At 40.2% G+C, this 22,903-nt stretch overlaps 1 protein-coding gene across 12 annotated transcripts in view; it reads left to right on the top strand.

The window, feature by feature from the left end:
• BCL2L13 (BCL2 like 13) overlaps nucleotides 1-22,903 on the top strand; it is a 107,937-nt gene that overhangs the window by 33,431 nt on the left and 51,603 nt on the right. For 10 of the 12 annotated variants that reach the window (XR_012784935.1, XR_012784936.1, XM_075552260.1 and 7 more), the window contains exons 3-4: nucleotides 20,409-20,516; nucleotides 22,070-22,226. Coding sequence is in view for 8 of the 12 variants with exons in the window: in XM_075552260.1 (XP_075408375.1) it covers nucleotides 20,409-20,516; nucleotides 22,070-22,226 (265 nt within the window). In the remaining 4 variants the exon portion in view is untranslated. Of the gene's footprint in view, nucleotides 1-20,408; nucleotides 20,517-22,069; nucleotides 22,227-22,903 lie in introns of those variants that run through there. The other 2 variants (XM_075552261.1, XM_075552264.1) reach the window with 1 other exon arrangement.

Genomic DNA, 22,903 nt, shown 5'->3' on the forward strand with positions numbered 1-22,903 from the left:
TTTAATCATTTTATTGGGTTAGTCATTGCTTCTTAACTGGTGAGTTCAATCCATTTACTTAAGTGTTATTAATAAGTATGGCTTTATTTCCGCCATCTTGTTGTATGTTTTCTGTAGTTATACTGGTTTCAGTGTTCATTAAAATTTTTGTGCTATATTTCTTTTGCTTATAGATTTTCTTTTCACTCTCATTCACTGACTCACTGACTCAGTCTCTTTCTCACGCACTCACTCTCACTCTCACTAACTCACTCTTTCACTCTCACACTCTCACTTACTCTCTCATTCATACACTCTCTCTTTCACTCACTCTCATTATCTCACTCTCACTCTGACTCACTCACTCTCACTGACTTACTCACTCTTACTCTCTTATTGACTCACTCTCTGACTCACTCTCTCACACTCACTCACTCTTATTCACTGACTCACTCTCACTCACTCTCTTACTCTCACTCACTCTCACTCTTACTCTCTCACTTATTCACTCTCACTCCCTCACTCTCATACTCTGACACGCACTCACTCACTCTTATTCACTGGCTCACTCTCACTTGCGCATTCACTTTCTCACTCATTCACTCCACTCATTCTCTTACTCTCTCAGTCACTCACTCTCACTCTCGCGTTCACTCTCTCACTCTCTTAAAAAAAAAGATTTTCTTGTCAATACTGTCTTTGCTTTTATTCTAAGGGTGGTCTTGTTTTACATATCTCTTTAGGCTTTGCTTATCTCAAAATGATTTTTATTTCTTCTCTATATTTGTGGCATAATTTTGCTGGATATAAGATTCTTGGTTGGCAGCTTTTTCTTTTAAAAATTTTGAATATATTAGTTCATTGTCTTCTTGCTTACATGGTTCTAATAGAAAACTCTGAACTTATCTTGACCTTCATAATAGTTCTTTATCTTGTGCTAGTCTAAGGATTGTTTCTTTTTCTTTCTTTTTCTTTGATGCTAAATAGTCTAATAGGTCATGGTGATTTTATTTTGAGATTGATTATGTTTGAAGGTCTCTGGGCTTCTTGAATTTTGTGTTCTGTCATAATATTAGGGAGTTTTTCCTTTAATACTTTAAAAACTATTTTCCCTGTAGTTTATATTTCTTCTCTCTGTTCTGGGATATTTATCAAATGTAAATTGTTCCTTTTGATAGTGTCCCATAAAGTTCTTAGGTTTTCTTTGGTCTTTTTTGTAGCTTAATCATTTTGTATTTTGGACTTGGGCATGCTGGTGTATGCAAATTGCTGGCCTTGCAGTTTGCAGCAGAACGCATAACCCATTACAGCAGCTTACACTAGCCTATCCTAATTGACATATCTCCCAAATGTACACATTAAGATGACCAACCATCCCAGTTTGCCCAGGAATGAAGAAACTGGGAAAAGCCCAGCATATTGGGATGAATTGTTCACCCTGACACAGACCTACTTCATCTATCCAAATTCTATTTATGTTATTTCTCAACTCTAATAGACTTTATTTAACAACAACAAAAGGCATCTTGAACTGTTGTGCTTTGCTGATTTATAAGGACCTTAGAGATTGTATAAGCCTTTATGCATTAACGTGTTCCTGCTTGAACATAGTTTTGTCCGACCTGATTGTTGTAGGATCTAAGGAATTTACCTGCTTTAATTATTTTATTTCTTTTAATTTTATTTATTTTTGAAGTTGAAGCAGAAAGTGTGTACAGGAATACCTCAGAGATGTGCTGAGTTTGGTTCTGGATCACCCCAGAAAAGTTAATATCATAATTAAGAAAGGCACATGACTATTTTGATTTCACACTACATATAAAAGTTAGGTTTATAAAAAAAAAAAAAAGAGGACCTGATGCAGAGGGCTTAAGTGGAGAGCAAATGCTTTGAGAATGACTAGGGCAAGGGATATGCAGATGTGCTTTATACAATTGATATATGTATATGTATGGATTGTTATAAGAGTTGCATGTGCCCCTAATAATATGTAAAAAAAAAAAAGAAGAAGAAAAACGAAAATGATGAGGGCAAAGAATGTACAGATGTGGTTTATACAATTGATGTATGTATATGTATGGATTGTGATAAGAGTTGTATGAGCCCCTAATAAAATGTAAAAAAAGAAAATGATTAGGGCAAAGAATGTACACATGTGCTTTATACAATTGATGTATGTATATATGTATGGATTATGATGAGTTGTATGAGCCCCTAATAAAATGTTAAAAAAAAGTTAGGTTTATAGTGTACTATAACCTATTAAATGTTATTAAAAAGTTTAAATGTTATGAGAATCGTCACAAGGTGACAGAGACATGAAGTGAGCACCTCCTGAAAAATGAGACTTGCCACAAAACTTTGATTTGTAAAACAAAACCAAAAAACTAATTATCTGCAAAATTCAATAAAGCAAAGGATAATAGAATGGGATATTAAGGTAAATGAAAAAGTATTGTTTTGCTGTGTTTAAACATGTCTCTGTGATCATTGGTTGGCTGCAGACATATTCTCTCAGTAATACACTTGTTTTAGTCTCCTTACTTAAAAAACCAAACCAGACTCACTGCCATCAGGTCAGTGCTGACTCATAGTGACTCATAACCCTGATGGTGTAGTGGTTACGCATTAGGCTGCTAACCACAAGGTCAGCAGATCGAAACTACCAGCAGCTCCCTGGGATAAAGATGGGGCTGTCTACTCCTATAAAGAGTTTACAGTCTCAGAAACTCAACAGTGGACATTCTACCATGTCTTATAGGGTTGCTATGAGTCTTCTTACAGTATCTCTCCCCCCATCCCCACCCCCCAAAAAAAGATTCCATCTTGTTAGGTCATTTTAATTCAAGGTTGAAGATCAGCTCAGCAGGTTATGGTGACTAACTTTCAGGATTCCAAAACGTAATCGTGATAGATTTTTTCCTTCCAGGGAACTTGGACGATCATAGCTTACTAGAGAAAAGGTTTTTAAGAAAATTGAAAAGTACATTGGTGAGAAAAAGGGCAGGGAAGTTTCCTTGGGGAGTTTTTTTCCCCCCCATCATGACAAAGCACCTACTCTTTTTTTAGGGGTAGCAAGGGCTCTCTTAAGAGATTTCACTGGGAAACCTTACCCAATCCACCGTTCATCCTTGATCTTACCCCGTAGACTTTTTTTGTTCTTCTGTTTCAAAGAACATTCCAATTTGAGTCCTTGGTGAATGTTAAAACTGTTGCTTTGATGTGGTTTAACTTGAAGAGTGCAGAATTCTTCAGGGACTAATTAGAGAAGTGGAAAATGCTTCCTTCAGACGCATATAGACATAGATAGAGGATATGTTGAGAAACAATAGCTTCACATTTTGACAATTTTTGTTTAGTAAAGGTTTCTCTATGATTTTGTAGCAATTCTTTCTTGACTTATTCCCATATACAAACATGGTCGAGTTTTCAAACCCAAGGATTAGGTTCCTATTATTGTGTTTGCATTTTTGCTACCCAATTTGTTACCTGAACTGTGGTACAGAACTCACCCTTTTGTCATGCTGTTATAAATGTGATCTGCCGATCGGGGTATTATGGGTAGATTGATTTCAAGTACATGTAAGAGGAGGAGACCAAGGGTGGTGATCCTGCTCATGACTCAAAATTTCTGTCTTGTTACTTGCATTTCATTATTTCCTTAGTGAATGATATGAGGGTGCTTAGGTACACACTTTTCCAGAAGTAGCTATCCTTCCCATTGTGCTAGTTTTTGGTAAGAGAATTGCATATTTTGAAGAACTTTTTGATTTTTTTTTCAAGATTGCTTTGACTATCATGTTCTTTGCAATTTCCTATGAATTTTAGGGTCAGCTTGTCCACCTCTTAAAAAAATGGGCAGTGGAATTTTGATAAGGATTATATTGAACTAGTGGTTCAGTTTGAGGTGTATTCTCTCTCAAATCCGCATTTCTGGAGAAATTCTTTTCAACACCATCTCACCCCTAGGTAGCAACTAAACCAAACGAAACTCAGGGCCAGTGGGTAGATTCTGACTCCTAGCTACTGTATAGGACAAAGTAGCAGCACCCTCCTGTGGAGTGACTGTTAGAGTGCTGACCTGTGATTATCAGCCCAACACGTAAACCAGTGTGCCACCAAGCTTCCTTAGGTAACAGTTTAAACCCACCACCATCAAGGGATTCAAACTCATCATAACCCTGAATAGGGTTTCCAAGGTGTTGCAAACCTCTGTAGGAGCAGACCACGTCCAAGAGCAGCTGGTGGGTTAAACCACTCATCTTGCAGTTAGCAGCCAACCACTTTGCCAGCAGCTCCCCCAGGGCTCCTTTGTAGTACAGCAGTGTGCCTATCAAGTACAGAACCCCATTGGGCTGCACCTGGCATTGCAGACTCAAACTCACAACTCATTCTTTCTAAAGAGAGATGCTATTTCATTCCTCTCAGACTACTACCAGGAGCAGGAGGTGTTTATATTGACATAGGACTCCAAACTTATTTGACCTAAGCACTCCCTTTCAGAAAAGGAATTACTCAGCCCTTCCTGGGGAATCCTGATTCTTGGTCCTTGCATATTTCATCATAACATTTGACTTTGTCTTCTCGAGCAGCCCTTTGAGATTTTTATTCAGCTCCTTGACTTCATCCTTTCTTCCATTTCTGTAGCTACTCTATGATTAAGAAGTTTCAGAGTCTCTTCTGATATCCACTTTTATCTTTTTCTTTTCTGTTTTTCATGACCTTTTGCTTAAAGGCGATTTAACCATGGGGGTGTGGCTCTAAAATTGATGTGGGGATGATAATATTGAACTATGTGCTATGTAAATTACTGTATAACTAAAGTGTAAGCTGACCCATGTGTCAGCCAAGGCACCTAATTTTACCACAAAAACTGCTTTTAAAAACACTGAAACTCAGGGAGAGGGGCATGTCTGACCAGAGCACACAGGAGGAAATGAAGGGGGGGAGGAAGAAAGAGTGGAGCACATCCTGACCCATTAAGCTTTGAGGACAGTATCTCTGCTCAGAGCAGCCAGTGCACAGAGAGGACCATATGTCCAGCCCCACTTTAAGGCACGACATCCCGCACTGATCCATAGCCCTACAGGGGACAACCCTGGAGTCACAGTGCGGGAATTGTGCGCCATCTGACCCCACCACACCGAGGCAAAACACTAAGGATGTGCAACAGAACAGGAGGGGCCAGAGCAAGAAAGTCCTGAGGAAATACCAAAAATACACTTTTGGGGCCAGAGCGGGGCGCCCCATCAGATTGGACCAGAAAACACTCCTAAAGGTCAACAGACAGACCTTGAACTATTTACAAGCTTTTCTCTTTTTTGTCATTGTTTTTTTCTTTTGTTGCTTTGTTTTGATCTGTATTGTTTTTTGTGCATATTATTATCTCTGCAGGTCTATCTAGATAAGATAGGCAGGAGGAAACAACAGGACCAAAGGTTCCAGGAGGACATGGGAGAGGGGGAAGCAGGAGAAAGGAAGTGGGTGTTAACTAACCCAGGGACAAGGGAACAACAAGTGATCTAAAATTGATGGCTAGGGTATGGGAGGCCTGATAGGGCTTGATCAAGGGCAGTGTAACTGAGAAGAATGACTGAAACACAAATGAAGGCTGAGTATGATAGTGGGACAAGAGGAAAGAACTAGGAGGCAAAAGGCATTTATAGAGATCTAAATACAGGCATGTACATATGTAAATATATTTATATATGATGGGGAAATAGATCTATGTGCATATATTTATAGTTTTAGTTTTAAGGTAGCAGATGGACATTGGGCCTCCACTCAAGTACTTCTTCAATGCAAGAACACTTTGTTTTATTAAACTGGCATTCCATGATGCTCACCTTCCCGACACAATTGCTGAAGACAAAATATGTGCATAAGTGAATGTGGTGAAGAAAGCTGATGGTGCCCGGCTATCACAAGCTGTAGCATCTGGGATCTTAAAAGCTTGAACATAAACAAGTGGCTATCTATCTGAGAAGCAACGGAGCCCACATGGAAGAAGTACACCAGCCTGTGTGATCATGAGGTGTTGATGGGATCAGGTATCAGGCATCAAAGAGCAAAAATTAATATTGTGAATGAGGGAGAGTGCGGAGTGGGGACCCAAAGCCCATCTGTAGGCAACTGGACATCCTTTTACAGAATGGTTGTGGGGAGATGAGCCAGTCGGTGCAGTGTAGCAACAATGAAACATACAATGTTTCTCCAGTTCTTTAATGCCGCCCCCATCCCACTATCATGATCTCAATTCTACCTTACAAATCTGGCTAAAGCAAAGGATGTACACTGGTACAGAAAAGAACTGGAAACAGTGAATCCACGACAGTAAACTCTTCAGGACCAATAATGAGAGTAGCAATACCAGGAGTATAAGGGAAGTTGGAGTTGAAAGGGAGAACTGATCACAAGGATCTACATATAGCCACCTCACTGGGGGATGTACAACAGAAATGTGGGTGAAGGGAGACGTCAGACAATGGTAAGACATGACAAAATAATAATTTATAATTTATCAAGGCTTTTTGAGGGATGTGAAAGTGAGCTGATACCAAGGGCTCGAGCAGAAAGCAAATTTTTTGAGAATGATAATGCCAACAAGTGTACAAATGTGCCTGACACAGTGACTATGTATGGATTGTGATAAGAGTTGCATGAGCTCCCAATGAGATGATTTTTTTTAATGTGCTGAAAAACCTCGGCTTATGCATGAGTATATACAGTAATTGCCGAATGAAATGGTTGGGAAAAAAACACGATGGTTTTTATGTCCTCCCACAGCTCATGAGATCTGTCTTTAATGTTCATTGCATCAAAACTGTTCTTGAGATGTTCTTGAAATTCACATGGGATAAACTCAAGGCCCTCTTTTGGCTTTTGTGGACTTGTTTTAATTTTATTTAGCCTTATCATACACTTACATATAATCAATTTTTTTTCATTTTTCATATAAGCAATTAATATTCTGTTCCACAGTCTGCCCCTGGTCTGGTTTTTAGTTGTTGATAATGAGCTTCTCTCATATCTTCCCACAAATGTAGTCAATATGACTTCTGTATATTCCATCTGGAGAAGTTCATGTGTGTAGTTTCCTTTTGTGTTGTTTCAAAAATGTATTTACTATGAATAAGGTTGTTGGTTTTGCAAAATTCCATCATGGAATCTCCAGCTTCATTTCTGTCACCAAGTCTGTATTTTCCAACTACTATTTCTTCTTTGTTCCCAACTTTTGTATTCCAATTACCAATAACTATCAATGCATCTAGATTGCATGTTTGATCAATTTCTGACAAAAGTTGTTGGTAAAATTCAATTTCTTCATCACTAACTTTTCTGATTCATGTATAAAACTGAAGAACAGTTGTATTGATTGGATTTTCTTGAAGGTGGTTAGAAATAATCCAATTACAGATAGCACTGTATTTTATGCTTTAGTGAGATCCTTTCTGACAATAAGTTGCCACATCATTCTTCTTGATTGTGTTATTCCTGGCTTAGTATATTATATGAATTTCTGATTCAGAATGACCAACACCAGTCCATTTTCCTACAATCTCAATCTTCTTGCATTCCATTTCCATTTTAAAATGAATATATATCGTTCCATAGTTCAGTCACGTCAAGCAGAATTGTTCAGTTGCTACCACAGTCAGTTTCCAAACATCTTTTTCTACATGGACTCCGCGACATTCATTGTCTTCCCTTCTCACACACACCCCCTTTGCACCACTGACCCTTTCTCTGGTTCATCAGATCCTGGGTTTCATATATCAAAAAAGAGAAAAACACTTATGACCCTTCTGAGATACATCCTAACACGGACAAGCAAAATCCAAGCAGAACATTGCAAATCTCCGTTTCCTTTGTCACCACATCCAATGTTCCCAAGCTCCTACTTTGTACATCCCACAGTCCACTCAATAGAATATTTTTGCAGTGTTTCCCTCTCCCCTGACTTGTGCTCCATCAGCAAATGCAGAGCCCACAGTTCCACTCCCATAGGCTTTACCCCACTCATGTCCCCAGGGGCGTCTTCCCTCCAAGAAATAATCTCCTCTTTAGTCACATTTCGAGAACCCTCGGACTTGAGGGGCCCATCTGCCAGCATCATCTCCTACAATATTCTCCTTCCTTTTTTAGACTTTCAGTGTTGGACAATGCTTCGAAGCTATGCATAAGCTTTTCAGCGGCTTTTCAGTCTGAAGTGGGAGCTGATTCCTTCATTTTTGTTTGTTTTGCTGAAACCAGTTACCTTTGGGTGTCCCTGCTGGCATTTGAAATACCCGTGACATAGCTTCCAACATCAAGCAACACACACGCTACCATAGTAGATAAGTGACAGATAAGTGGATTAGAAAACCAAAGGGAAGGCCCTTGACGAGATGGACTGCTACAATGGCTGCAACAATGGGCTCAGACATAGGATGGCACAGGACTGTGCAGTGTTTCCTTCAGTGTGTGTGTAGGGTGCTGTGGGTCAGAGCTGAAGTGATGGCACCGGACAACAACCCAGGGAGCTATGTACTGTTGCCCATAATCCAGCATAAAGGCTCTTTCCAGGCCCCTGGATTGCTCTAGCACCCCACAAGGGGCTTTATTACCCACTTGGAGAACTACCATATATCCTCGAATATAAGCTGACATGAGTATAAGCCAAGGCACCTAATTATTACCTGGGAAACCAGAAAAACTGATTGACTCGAGTATAAGTGTAGGGTGGAAAATGCAGAAGCTATTGGTGAGTTTCAATAATCAAAATTACTAAAATTTGAGACATCAGTGGGGTAATGTATTCAAATATTTAAATACTTATTTTATATAAAAAACAAATAAAATGACAAGTCATTTAACATTAATAAACCAGCACAGTAAGGGGAAAATAGGTTCAACAAAACAATAAGGTATCAACAATGGTACCTTTAGAGTACTATTCCCTGAGCTCAATCAGCAACCAAGCTAAACTGTAAAGAGTTAAAATCCTTCAAAACTGGATTCCTCATCATCATCCGTATCCCAATGCAGAGCTTCAGCTGGTGTGAGGTCATCATAGACACTGTCCTCACTGAGATCGCCGTCATCACCATCACTGCTGTCATTTTCATACAAAGCGCAGTCTTCACTGCCATCCACAGCATTACTAATACTACATTTCTGGAAGGCATGTCGCACCATGTCTTCTGCAATGTCTTCCCATGCATCTCGAACCCACTTTGCTATTAACTCTATGTCAGGCTCCATGAGATTTCCTCCTTTTGTTAGTCTTGGGTTTGACCAGATGACATCCATTCATGCCACATCCTTCACAAACAGTCTTTAAAAGGCTTATTAGATGTGAGTAAACAAACATCAAAGCCCTGCAGTGTCAGTGGGGCTTTGAATGAACAGCAGAGAAATGGCAATCACTGGGGAGATAATGGGTGCTAATGAGTGCGGTGAGATAACGGGTGCACTGGTGCTTGCTCATCCCGTTACCTGGGGGAAGGGGGCAGTGAGATGTTACACCTTGCTGGGATACCACCCACCCATGCATAAGCTGAACCCCAGTTTTTGAGCACATTTTTTGTGCTGAAAAACTCAGCTTATACACGAATATATATGGTATTTATATAGCCCTGCCGTGTGTAGTTGTGTTCCTATTATGTGTTTATGTGTTTCCCTCCCATACCCGTTTCCTGATCTGACAGCTGTGGTAACACTAGAACCAAAAAATGACTGTTACCATTGGGTTTTTGTGGGAATTTAGTTCCGTGTGAGTGTGTGTGTGTGTGTGTGTGAGAGAGAGAGAGAGAGAGAGAGAGAGAGAGAGAGAGAGAGAGAGAGAGAGAGAGAGAGAGAGAGAGAGAGAGAGCGTGAGCGAGCGGGCGGGCAGCACAGGAGTGGGAAGTGTTTATTTCTAATGTACTTATCATAAGTCAGAAGTGACTTGAGGGCAATTAACAGCCAATTCAGACACCATTTGTTCCTCCTCCAGCACTCTACTTTGAATTCCACTTGATAAGTCATTGCCGTGCTACACTGGACTTACAAACAACGATCATGACTATAATATTTCCTAAGGAAGTTAGCAGGTTACAAAAGAACAAGTTATAATTATTCAGACAGGACAGCCTCTTCTCAGCTGTGTGCACACACGGCCTTTTGTTTCTTTAACTTCTTAGGCCAACTGCCTGGTGGCAGCTGTGCTAGTTTAGCAGTGTCACACAACCCCGTCAGGTCTAGCTCTGTAAAGTTCCCATCATTCAGTGCCTGGAGGCTTCACTCTACAGCTGGGCAGTTTGGTTCCCCTGCACAGAGCGTCGTTATGATTCGGAACTGACTTGATGACACCTCATAACATCTCATACACCAAATATTGACCTACCTTGGAGTGCATATATTATTAATACACAGTATTGATTGTTAGTTCATAGTTATTTATCCCTATGAGCCTCTTTGGAGGCAACTTTTTTAATGTGTTTTCTAATTTGCCAGTTCAATAAAGTTTCCCTTAGGGAAAATTATTTTTGCTGCTGATTGAATAATTGAAGCAGGTTGTCTATATATGCAGTAGATGTTTTAGATTTTATTATTGTTTGGGTTGTCAAGAGCAGTTATTTTCCAAAGTTAGTTGCCCAAATAGTTAATAAAGCAGAAATCATGGAGTGGCTCTACACAGATTTACTGAACCAGATGTCAGGGGCCTAGGAATCTGTATTTTAGAGAAGTTCTCTTGGTGATTTTGCTGTACACCTCATTTGGGTGGACAGATGGTTAGAGAGCATTCAGGTTGGGAGTTCTAATCCATGTAACAATGGTCTAAATTTTGTGACTTGAATTTACTTTGAGTAAATGTGTAAGGACTGGAGCGTGGTGATTGCTGACTCACTTGACTTCATTTCAAGCTGCAGTCGGTGGGGTTAGTCTGTTTGTCTTGCAATGGTTTTCTTTGGGGTTTTAGTACAGGATTCATGCTGCATTGGCCCTGCTGAGTAGCTCTGTGCTTTTGAAAATCTAGGTGGGGGATTTGATTAAATGAAAATCACTGAATCTGTCTGTGTCATTGGTTAGCTAAATAAATAGCCTTTTGTGCCCTGACAGCAATAGACTTTTTCTGGGTTAGATTTTCCACATGGCTTATTATCAAGCATGACAACTTGTCGAGTGTCATCAGTATCACATTCGTCTCACGAGCACAGACAACCCTTTAATCAGCTGCTTTTCTTTAGTCTGGTAGGCAGGGGAAGGCATATGGCAGCCAAGGCACTATTGTCACTCATGGGCGGTGGTCTGATTGGGGCGTGTATGTGCTTGAGGTATGTAGATTTTTTCAAAACGAAGCAGATGGCAGATGAAGCATTTCATGCATTCTCTTTTTTTACTGTGTATCAAAAATTATAATCATATGTTCTAGTATTCATAAATAACTTCACTTGCTAGAAGACCTAGTTTCTAATCTTGTTTTTGCTTTAATTTTTTTTATTCCTGGACAAGTCATTTTAAACTCGCTAAATCCTAGTAACTGCTTCTACTGACTTCTATGATCCAGTCTTGCCTGAAACTCCTGGGACCCTGGAGATCATAGATGAGATCATATTGTTTTCAACATTCTATTCTCAATATTAATCTGTCCTGTTTCCATCACCAAAAACGAATATTTGTTTACTGTCCCATGTTTGTGGTTGGCCCTTGTTTAAAATGCCTTATTTTCTTTGAACACTTTTTCATTTGCGTTAACTTCAAGACATAGTGATGACTTTGTTGTTTTGTGTTCCGCTGAACGGTGTTTCCTTTTCATTTTATTGTCTTACCGTTTTTCTTCAGTGTTCTGTCTACACATCCAGGTTGCTGTGGATCAGTAAAACTGAAAGGCTTTGTAGTTTTGTGTTTGCGTGTGTGATTTCTTCAGTGTCGTCTATCAATCAAGTATTCGAGTGCTTTTTCAGTACATGTTTGACGCTCAGCTCAAGGAGTTTGTACCCTCAATAAGTATAAAACTGTGTGGCACAGACTAAACGATGTAGATGTTCAAGCATTAGTGATAGGGAAGCACATTTAGTGATGAGATGATGGAGAAGTACTTGTAAAAACTTAAGTTAGACTTTGATGGGTGGATAGATTTGAATAATGAGGAAAAGAAAGGACAATTTAGGTTAGGTTGAAATAGAAGTATAATATATCTTGGTGGTTACTGAAGAGATAGGCAGTTTGTTAATACCAAGTAGGAGAGACTGATTTAAATTTTTTTCCTTACAATATTTAATTCAAGATGGTCTAAGCCAGCGGTTCTCAACCTTCCTAGTGCCGCGACCCTTAAAATACAGTTCCTCATGTTGTGGTGACCACCAACCATAAACTTTTCATTACTACTTCATAACTCATTTTTCTACTGTTATGAATTGGGCGACCCCTGTGAAAGGGCCTCAGGTTGAGAACCGCTGGTCTAAGCACTGCAGCAGGATGAGGCTGTCACTGCCTTACATCAAGATGGACAGTCCCAGGAACCCTGTGAGTCCGAATCAGCTTGATGACAGCGGGTAGACTTAGAGTAATGCAGCCGAGTGACACCAAAGTTAAAACTTGGCTGCTCACCCAAAGCGTGGCCCTTTGAACCCACGCGCAGCTCCCCAGGAGAAAAACCTAGCAATCTGTTCCCAGGAAAACGACAGCCTAGAAAACCCTCTGGGGTAGTTCTACTCCGTCACACTGGAGCTTGGCTTGTCACACCCAGCAGCAGCAATAACAGCATCACAATCCACAATGAACCTGGGGTCATCAAGCTTGCCAATAGGAAAGTCAGTCAGGAGAGGGAAAAGGGAGCGACATGTCTAGGAGAACACAGGCGCAAGTCTGCTGGTAGAAAAGCAGGAGGACTGACTTCCAAATTGGGGGCGGGGGGTAATGACTAAAAATACTCTCAAGGACCCTCATGGGGAGTATTCCTAGTAATAGCCACCGAATAAGGGTCAAGTTTCTGGCACCCTGGGAACCCAGGCCAAATTGAATCATGCAACTTTAAGGTGTACAACATGCTCCAAAGGCCACATCAAAGAAATCAGATGAGGAAATGCCACTAGGTGAACTGGACTCTCTCTCAAACACACCTGTAATCTGAGCACTTACGACTGAAAATTCACTGTGTGTGAAGAAGCAGAAGACAGCTATACCAACATTATTGAACTGTTGGTATGCAATCATTAACTTACTATCAATGCCCTATGTGCTGTTTTGAGATACATATTATTCTGGCACACCTGTGACTGACATTGTCAGTGAATATCTTACTGAAAATTATAAATTTTCCCTGACAACCAACTCCCATTGTTTGTATAAATACCGTCCAGCCATGAAGTATGATTTATTCTTTGTAAGTGATTAATTCCAGTATTATATCTAGTGAGCCTCCATTGATCCAATATCCCTCTCTTAACAGTGTTTTAAAAATTAGTACCAGAAGCTAATTAATGACAATATTAGCGGGAGATTTTTATGCTCTTGGGAGATGATTGATAAGATTCTCTACCATATATTAACAAGGAAGTCTCTACAGCAGTGGTTCTCAACCTTCCTGATGCCGTGACACTTTCAGACAGTTCCTCATGTGGTGGTGAACCCCCTAACCATCAAATTATTTTTGTTGCTACTTTATCACTGTAATTTTGCTACTGTTATGAATCGGGCAGGCGCTGTGAAAGGGTGGTTCGACCCCCAAAAGAGGTCCCGACCCACAGCTTGAGAATTGCTGTTCGAAAGGGAGCCAAAGGCAGATTAAAAACAACAACAACCATAGATCCAGGAATGGATTTTAGGCTCGTACTAAACCCTAGCTTCAGTTTAAGAACATCTAGTTCTTAGATGATGGCCATGTTCTATACTCACCTTCAGGAAGGGAACAGAAGATATGGGTGCTATAGCAATGTGTAGTGAAGAAATTAGATGGTACCCTCTATCAGAAAAAATAGTGTCTGGGGTCTTAGAGGCCTGTTTCCAAATAAGCAGCCATGTAAGTAAGATGTCAACTAAATCCACACCAGCACCAGTGACCAAAGGATTGTAAATTGTATAATCTGAGGTTGAAGGAGGGAACAGTATCTGTAGCCTATGTTAATGACCGATTAAAATTTTACATTGTTAGACATGGCACAGATATTGAACTCAGAAGTGTCTCTTAGAGGTTGGTTATCAGTGGGATCTGTGTTAGTCTGGGTAGACTAGAGAAACAAAATTCATAAATGCTCATATTTTATGAGAGAGTTTTATATAAAGGGTAAATATACATAAAGAAAGCATCCCAACCCAGTGCTGTCCCCAAGCCCATAAGTCTGACACTAGCCCGTATATCCGACATTGATCTACAAAGTCCTTAATCTCACAACACACACACAATGATGCGGACTGCAGGAGGAAAGCCGAATCAGTGAGTGTGTAAGCATCTCAGTGCTGGCAGGGGTCTCCATGGAACTTCTCCAGCACCCAGGGCTGCATCAGGGTAGGTCCATGTGGCTTCTCTGGGATGTCTCACAGGAAGTTAGCCTTGCCTGCTGAGGCAGATAACTAGCAGGCAGCCGCACACCAGTCCAACCATCAGAGAACAAGAGACAAGATAGGCGAGGCTCACTGAGGCATTTATCTGTGCACCCTTCAATTAATCCCACATGTGTTCATTGGCCAGGTTGGCACAATAAACCTTAACAGGATCATAGAAGGATGTGGAACATCTGGTCTGAAAGAATGTTGCTTCTTAAATCAAACTTCCCTGTTGAATTTCTTGCAAAATATATCCTAAAATAATAAAACAACTCCAGATTTGTGTATGTGTGGCGTGTGAGAGAGATATTTTAGTTTTAGATCAATTAATAGTAGGCCATTCTTTCTAGCAGCAATTGGAGAGCAAGAATAACATAAAACAAGATTTCTTTTGGTTTATAACAGCCCTATTTTATATCACTTGAATCCATCCAAATTGTTGGGAGATCATTCCTCCTGATCCTAAGTGTTTACAGTGTTGAAAATAGGTTCTGTATAAAAACTAGTGATTAGTCCAAGCTGATTTCTGTTGAGCAAAGTATCATGATCAAATAGTAACATTTTAGAAAATCAAAAGGATTGGTGAGGTATGAGGTTGCCAAGTTAGTGGAGTTAGAAGCTTCATGCACTCATTCCCCAAAGAACTGTCAGAAGACAAACTGTCAAAACTGGTCAGCCGTCTAAGCCTCTCCCTTAGGCTGTTCCCGAGCAGGCCCACATTTCAGCCACAGCCCACGTTTCCAACTTGGGCTCCTGTGTTGAATTCTGAAAGCTATAGACCACTTCTTATACATGATTATGTGTGTCTGTTGTAATCTGTCGATTGATACCTAAAACATAGAAGCAAAGTGTTGTATGTCTCTGTTTTGTCCATATTGAAGGTAGCACAATGGGCGTTGCTGTGGGTATTGCAGGGCAGCCTTGAGAGGCTTGTAGTTAGTTACCTAGGACAAAAGAGGAAGGGGGTGGGGAGGTGCCCCAGCTGCAAAATGGCAAGGGGATAAATTCCTGTCTTTGAAAAAGTCACTAAATCAACAGACCTTGTTGCTTTCAACCGTAAAAAAGAAAAGCACCAGGAAATCTCAAGGAAGGAAGGAAGAAAGCTGATTTCTAGATTTACCGCATTACGGAATTCCAATGCCTTGTTCTCAACAGAAAAATCAAAAGGCATACAGAGAGAAGGGAGGAGACACATTGAAAGGGACAAAAGAGAGAAAGATGGTCCCTGAAAAAGCGAGCTATGGTTCTCCCCACAGCTTACCCTGCACACTGACTTTTTGAGTGAGTGGATGAATGAGTAGTTAGTGGAATTACAACTTGGTGGCCCACACCATGCTGCTTCTGCTTTTGTTGAAATTCTTGCAAAATGGAATCGTAATAAAAGGAAGGCTCTTTCCCTATGCCCAGAAAAAATCCACTGTCAGTAATTCCACTTCACTGCCATCAAGCCAGCTCCATGTCATAATGGCCCAATAAGGCAAAGTAGAACTACCCTTTTCGGTTTCTGAGATGAAATCCTTATAGAAGCAGACTGCCTCATCTTTCTTTGGGGGAGATGCTGGTGACTTCCAGCTATTGACCTTGTGGTCAGAAGCTGAACACTTAACCCACTATTCCACTGGACTCCTTAATGTCACTCATCACCACTTTAAGACTTCAGGGAAAGAAAATACTATTCTTCCTTAACTAAAATTTGATCACTAAGTATTTGGTTCAGAGATCCCCAGGGTGTTCAGATAAATTTGTATGTGAGTCTCAGAGATTATCAACATTTCTACATTGAGAATGATTCTGATGTCCTTGAACCCCTTCAGCTGAAAGCAGTCTAGGATTGTTAGTGTGATTATGACTTTCACCTGTATCCCAGACATGTGGAGTCTGTGGAATGTATCAATTGGGCTGTTTGTTTCATCAAAAATTTCTCATATAAATGAAAATCTATGCTCTGTAGTACTAAAATCATTTGAAAGAAGAAAAATTATCTAAAATATTTTACAATGTAGCAAGAACTTGAATCTCATGTAAACTTTTGTAAGCCTATGAAAGGAACTATGCTGCTGTCTCTAATCATTGGCCTACTTGTGACCTTCTGGAGACTTTCTGATCTCCTTACTGATGTATTCTCTCTGGATACAAATCTTTCTTCTTTTCTTTTTCTCTCCATGCTTAGATTCTTCTTGGTTAGTGTCCAGGGAACTTTTTAGAATTGATCGTTGACCACTCAGGTCACCAACTGTGATACGTTTATTGTACCAACCTGGCCAGTAAGCACATGTGGGATTAGTAAGGTTGCAGTTTAATTCGAAGGCAGAGATAAATGGCTTGGTGAGCCTTGCCCTTCTGTCTCTTGCTCTCTGATTATTGGACCAGTGTATGGCTGCTTTAGCTAGTTCTCTGCCTCAGTTTGCGAGCTACACTACCTGTGGGACACCCAACCTGTGGACTGTGTTGTCGCTGTAGTTTGAGGTTCCTTCAAGATCTGCTTTGGCACACTGCTGGTGTGTATGCATTGCTTGAGCTGGGGACTGTCAGACCCTGTCATCTGGCTGACTATTGGTGATCTGCCCTGCTGTTTGCTGCCTATGGCCAGACTGCCTGTATTGCTCTACAGAAGACTCGGCTGTCTACTTCCTTGACTTGCACCCAGCAGCCCTCGTGAGTTGAAGGACTGTCATTATATTAGCTGTCTCGCAGAAGTGAGTTGAACTGAGCACTCTGTACTATAATTTCCATAACTTTTTATTTCTTTGTAGATCTATCCATCGATTATATACTTGAGTATAAGCTGACCGAATGTCAGCCAAGGCACCTAATTTTACCATAAAAACTGCATTAAAAATGTGCTGAAAAACTTGGCTTACACACAAATATATGCAGTGTGTGTGTGTGTGTAATAAGTGCCCTGGTTTTGTTTCTCTAGAGAACCCTGTCTAACAAACCAACTATAGGTCATATCACTGTCTGCTACAGAGCTGTCGTACATTCACTGAATGAGAGGACTTGTGATGTGGGCGTGGGTAGGTGGAAAGCCAGGAGGAGGAATGAGGGTAAGATGATAATTTGTCCAGTTTTTAAACCAAAGCTTGTGAGACTCGAGAGTCCATGAATGCCCTAATACCTGCTTACAGAAGATTCTGGGAAGACATAATACTTAAATCAAAATCTTTAAGGGGCTAAAATCTTGCTGGGAAGACTAAGAACTCTTGTGATTAGGAGATCATTGTTACAGTTGGCAGTCCTTGGCTTTTGGTGTTCGCTTCAGTAGTCTATACTCTGAAACATTATGAGACACTGTGTAATAGAGTGGTTGAGAGCCCAGATTTAAAAAAAATGTTTTATTAGGGGCTCATACAACTCTTATCACAACCATCCATACATATATCAATTGTGTAAAGCACATCTGCACATTCATTGCCCTCATCATTTTCAAAGCATTTGGAGAGCCCAGATCTTAGAGCGGAGTTACAATCCTAGCTTTACCATTTGCTGTCTGTTTCCTCTGGGCTAGTATCATAACGTGTGTGCTCCAATTTTCTCATATCTACAAACGGTATATAATTAATAGTACCTTTCTAAAAGGATTGTTTTGTGGGCTTGATGGGTTGATATATAAGGAAGGAGTGCTTAATATAGTGCCTGGAGCTTGGTAGTTGGCTGTACAGTATAGCCAACTACCAAGTTCCAGGCACTGAATTAAGCACTCCTTATACATTGATATTGCTAAAATGAACTTAGTTAAATGAATCTGAGATATCATGTGGTCAAGTGTGAAAAACAAATAGCAAAGCACATATAAAATGTCAGAACTCATGCCATTTTAAAAATGTGCCCTAGAGTGAGAAATAAATAGGAATCCATATAATTAGATGTGAGGGAATGGACACCTCCCACTACCATCAAAATAAGCTATAATTCTGTTACTTGGCTTTATCATGTTTAGCTCCCTACACGTTTTTTTTAATTGTGATAGTTATACCTGACAAGACAGTTACCACTTAAACAGATTTACATGTACGGTCCAGTGACATTAATTGTACGTTTGTCATGGGTATCCATTACCACTGTTTCCAAATTCTTCCCTCATTCCCAATAGACTCAGGAGTCTTCCTTTCGCCTTTCCTTTGAGCATGGGCATGATCCCCTTCTTTCATAACCACTAGTACATTTTAGACTCTATATTTGTCTACGGTAGGTATTTTATATATGAGGGCTCATACAATATTTGTCCTTTTGTTGATTTAGTCCACTCGATATTTACAGGTTCATCTGGGCTGTCAAATGCATCCGGGTGTCATTATTTCTATGTGGTAGTAGTGGTAGGCGCTGTCAAGTGCGTCAGGTTCATTAGCAGCCCTGTATACAACAGAACACAGTCCCGCTCAGTCCCGCACCATCCTCATAGTCTTGATGTGCGAGCCCACTGTGACAGCCACTATAGCAATGTGCGTTTCCTGGGGTTTTAGCTTTCGCTGACACTACTAGGCATGATGTGCTTCTCTAGGGCCCGGGCCCCTCCGATGGCTTGTAGAAAGTACGTGAAACAAAGTCTTGCCGTCTCTTCTAAAGAGCTTTCTGGCTATGCATTTTCCAACACAAATGTGTTCATCCTTCTGGCAGTCTATGGTGGAGTCATTTTTTTTTTGCCAGTCCCATAATTCAGAGACCTCGCTGCTGCTGCTTCACCTTCTTCGTCCAGTTTCTGTGTGCATAGGAGACGATTAAAATGATGTCCCATGGGTTAAGCACCCCTTGTCCTCACAGCGACATCGTTGCTTTCGAACACTTTAAGAAGGTCTTTCGCAGCATGTTGTCCAGTGCCATGCACTCAATATCATTGGACTCTGATGGTCACAGATTCCATGAGTGGTAGATGACATGGAGAAGCCAATAGATCATTTAAAGGACAGGAAAGAAAAAAAAGGAGCAAACTTTTATATCAGAAGAGATAACTGAAGCATGCTCACTTTATGAGTATGTACATTTTCTAAATGCATTCATCTGTTGATGGGCATTTAGACTGTTTCCACCTGTTAGTTATTGTGAATAGTGCTGCAGTGAACAACTGGTGTCCAAGTATTTATGTTCTGATTTTCAGTTCTTTTAGGTATAGTAGAATTGCTGGGTCATAAAGGAGTCCTGTGGGTTAATGATGGGCTATTAATTGCAAAGGCCATGGTTCAAACCACCAGCCGCCTCACAAGAAAAAGATGAGATAGTCTGCTCTTGAAAAGACTTAGGATCTCAGAAACCTTGGAGAGGGGTCTCTGAGTCAGAATCTACTCAGTACAAGTGCTTTGGGGGTTGGGGTTTATGACAGTAATCTGTTTAACTTTTTGAAGACTGCTGAACAGTTTTCCATAGCAGTCTGTATTAAACTCCATCCAGCAATAGGTGAGCGTTCCATACATGTTTTTTAGTGAGAACACTGTGTAATAGAAAGAGGATATTTATACTTGTAGATATGATATTTTTTAATGAAATTTATTTATGAAAAATTTTTTACCCAGTTCCCGGCAGACATACCTGTGATGGAGTTTTTTCATTGTTTCTGTAATTACAGACCTTACTCTAGTAGATAACCTCAAACTCTTCTACAAAGGCCTTTCTTTTTTGAATTATTTTTACAGTATCTCCTAAAGTATTGGGCTGCTAACTGCAAGATCAGCCACCTACGTTGGAGCTTTCTGCTCTTGTAATGATTTATAGTCTTGGAAAACCACAGAGGCAGTTCTGCTTTTTCCTATTGGACCCCTCTGCGTCAGAATCCACTCAATGGCAGTGAGTTTGGTTTTGGAACCCCCAGTTGGTATCGTCCTGACGAGGAGCTTAGATTTGCTTTTTGGGACTTAGTTGTTAAAGTACTATGATGTCCTGACTTTTCCTATCGCGATAGTAAACTTTTTTGGTTTTGGTGATTTTAGGGTTTCAACTAGACATATCGTCACAATCTTTGGATCAAGAAATTCTATTAAAAATTAAAGCTGAAATTGAAGAAGAGCTGAAATCTTTGGATAAAGAAATTTCTGAAGGTAAGTTTATTTTTCTAATTAGTAGATTCATTGTTGCTGTGATTTGATTTTTATCAGTTTAACCCAGCTTTTAAAGTAGGATGTTCTCCGGCATTGCACACTTCACTGGTATGTGATTCTAATGATGAAATTGAAGGCAGCTGTTTTCTGTCCTTAGGGATCAATTTTACAAAGGGCTTTTTAATTAATTAATTAATTTTTGAAAAGTGCTTTTTAGATGCAGTTCTTTCTGATGTTGTCATGAGCTAAATGATCACAGGAAAGTCCTTTCTGGTCAATATAGTTTGATTTTATATACGTATGTACTTGAGTATAAGCCGACCTGAATATCAGCTGAGGCACCCAATCTTACTACAAAAACAGCATTAAAAATGTGCTGAAAAACTGAGCTTATACACGAGTATATATGGTAACGATCTTTATATATAAGTTATGGTATTTCATTTTTACTGGAACAAATGCTATTTTGTTGTTTGCTGCCATTGAGTCAACCTCTAACTCATGGTGTCCCCGTATACAGTGGGATTGGACTATTGTGATCCCTAGGGCTTTCATTGGCTGATTATTCAGAAGTAGATCTCCAGGCCTTTCTTCCTTGGCTGTCTTAGTCTGAAAGCTCCACTGAAACTTGTTCCTCATCACAGCAACCCTGTAAGCCTCCACTGATAGACCAGTGGTGGCTATCCTTGAAGTGCACTGGCTAGGAATCAAACCCTGGTCTCCTACATGGAAGGTAAGAGTTCTACATAGATAGTTTTTAGCATTATGTCATAAGCCTTGTGTCAGTCTGGGTTGACCAAAGAAACAAAGTACATTCACCCTATTCCTAAGGAAAGTGATTGATAACTCTTGGAAGTAGGTGCAAACCCCATGCTCTCCTTATACTCTTTGCCTTTCATTTTCTTTGTATCGTAGAACAATAGTTAACTATGCTTTTTCTTCCTACAGCTAGGGAAGGACCTATATAACAGGGAGGGAGTTAGGACGCAGATGAGGTTGGTACTTTGACTCCAAGAGGCTAGGATAAGACTTTTCTCAACATCTGTCCTTTATGATTGCTGTATAGCCCTCACTGGTATTCAGTTTACCCAGGCGCACAAGTTTGAGTTTGAAAGGGAAAGTGCTTGGTTCTTCCTCTGAGGGTGGTGTAAGCTGTTAGAATCTGGGTTAAGAAGGACCTCGTTTGTAAAGGTTAAAAGAGAAAAGGTTTTCATGAATTATTCAGAGAATGATGACAGAGCCAGGATTGGCTTCTCCTTTATCATGCTTATACTAAATTGGTCAGTACTATTACATGAAATTGGTTAGTGTGTTGTAAAATGCCGCTTTTTCTCTAGGTCCTTCGCTTGTTTAAAAGAACAATAATTCAAAATCGAGGACTTAGCACTTTTTTGTTCCAAGAAAGATTCACATCCACCATGCCTATCTGACATTTGTTTGTGGCGTTTCTTCCTAGCTTGCTCTCCTAGCAAATCCCTTAGCCCCTAGGCTTGTACAACACAAGTATTTGTGTTGATGTTGAGTATGAAGTTCAGTTTTTCTTTTTACTTTAGCCTTCACCAGCACTGGCTTTGATCGTCACACTTCCCCAGTGTTCAGCCCTGCAAACCCAGAAAGCTCAATCGAAGACTGCTTGGCCCATCTCGGAGAAAGAGTGTCTCAAGAACTCCAAGAGCCTCTGCAGAAAGCATTGCACATGCTCCTGAGCCAGTGAGTGCCCATTGCTGTGTGGGAATGCACTTCTCTAAGCAGTCCTTGACTGCTGCTAGCTCTGGGTGGGCTAAAGGCTGTGTGTTAGATGAATGGTATAATTTCTTTTCTCACCTGTTCTTCACTTTTCTGTGTCATTTTGTGTAACATCAAAGCACAGTTATTTAATTGTTCAGCCAGAAGTTAATAGTTTTATGTATTTGTTAAACAAATGCTTTTACTGAGTTGTGACTATTTAATTTGTCCTAACCAGTTTTGCTTATCATTCTCTGGCTCATGTAAGTGTATTGGCTAGGATTGTGTATATTACATTGTAATGTGGGATTAACATTAAATTGATATTTTAGATATCTCTGTTGCTAAACTGTGAGGAGGCACTTTGCCCGTATAACTACTCCCACATTGGCTAGCTCCTAGCTGTGGTTTGACCGTTGAACCAACGACAAACAGCAAGTAATGATGAAAGTGTATTAGATTAGAACCAAATAATTTATTGGAAATCTCTATTTTTATTTCCTTTGATTCTTTGCTGAGAATTATTAAGGGATTACTACAAATGAGGGGAAATAATACTTGGTCATAATAGAGATCAACAATTTTCTCCCATCCAAGTACTAACCAGGCCCGACCCTGCTTAGCTTCCGAGATCAGACGAGATCGGGCGCGTTCAGGGTGGT

Source organism: Tenrec ecaudatus, chromosome 6 (assembly GCF_050624435.1).
Source record: "Tenrec ecaudatus isolate mTenEca1 chromosome 6, mTenEca1.hap1, whole genome shotgun sequence".
NCBI classification, from domain to species: Eukaryota; Metazoa; Chordata; class Mammalia; order Afrosoricida; family Tenrecidae; genus Tenrec; species Tenrec ecaudatus.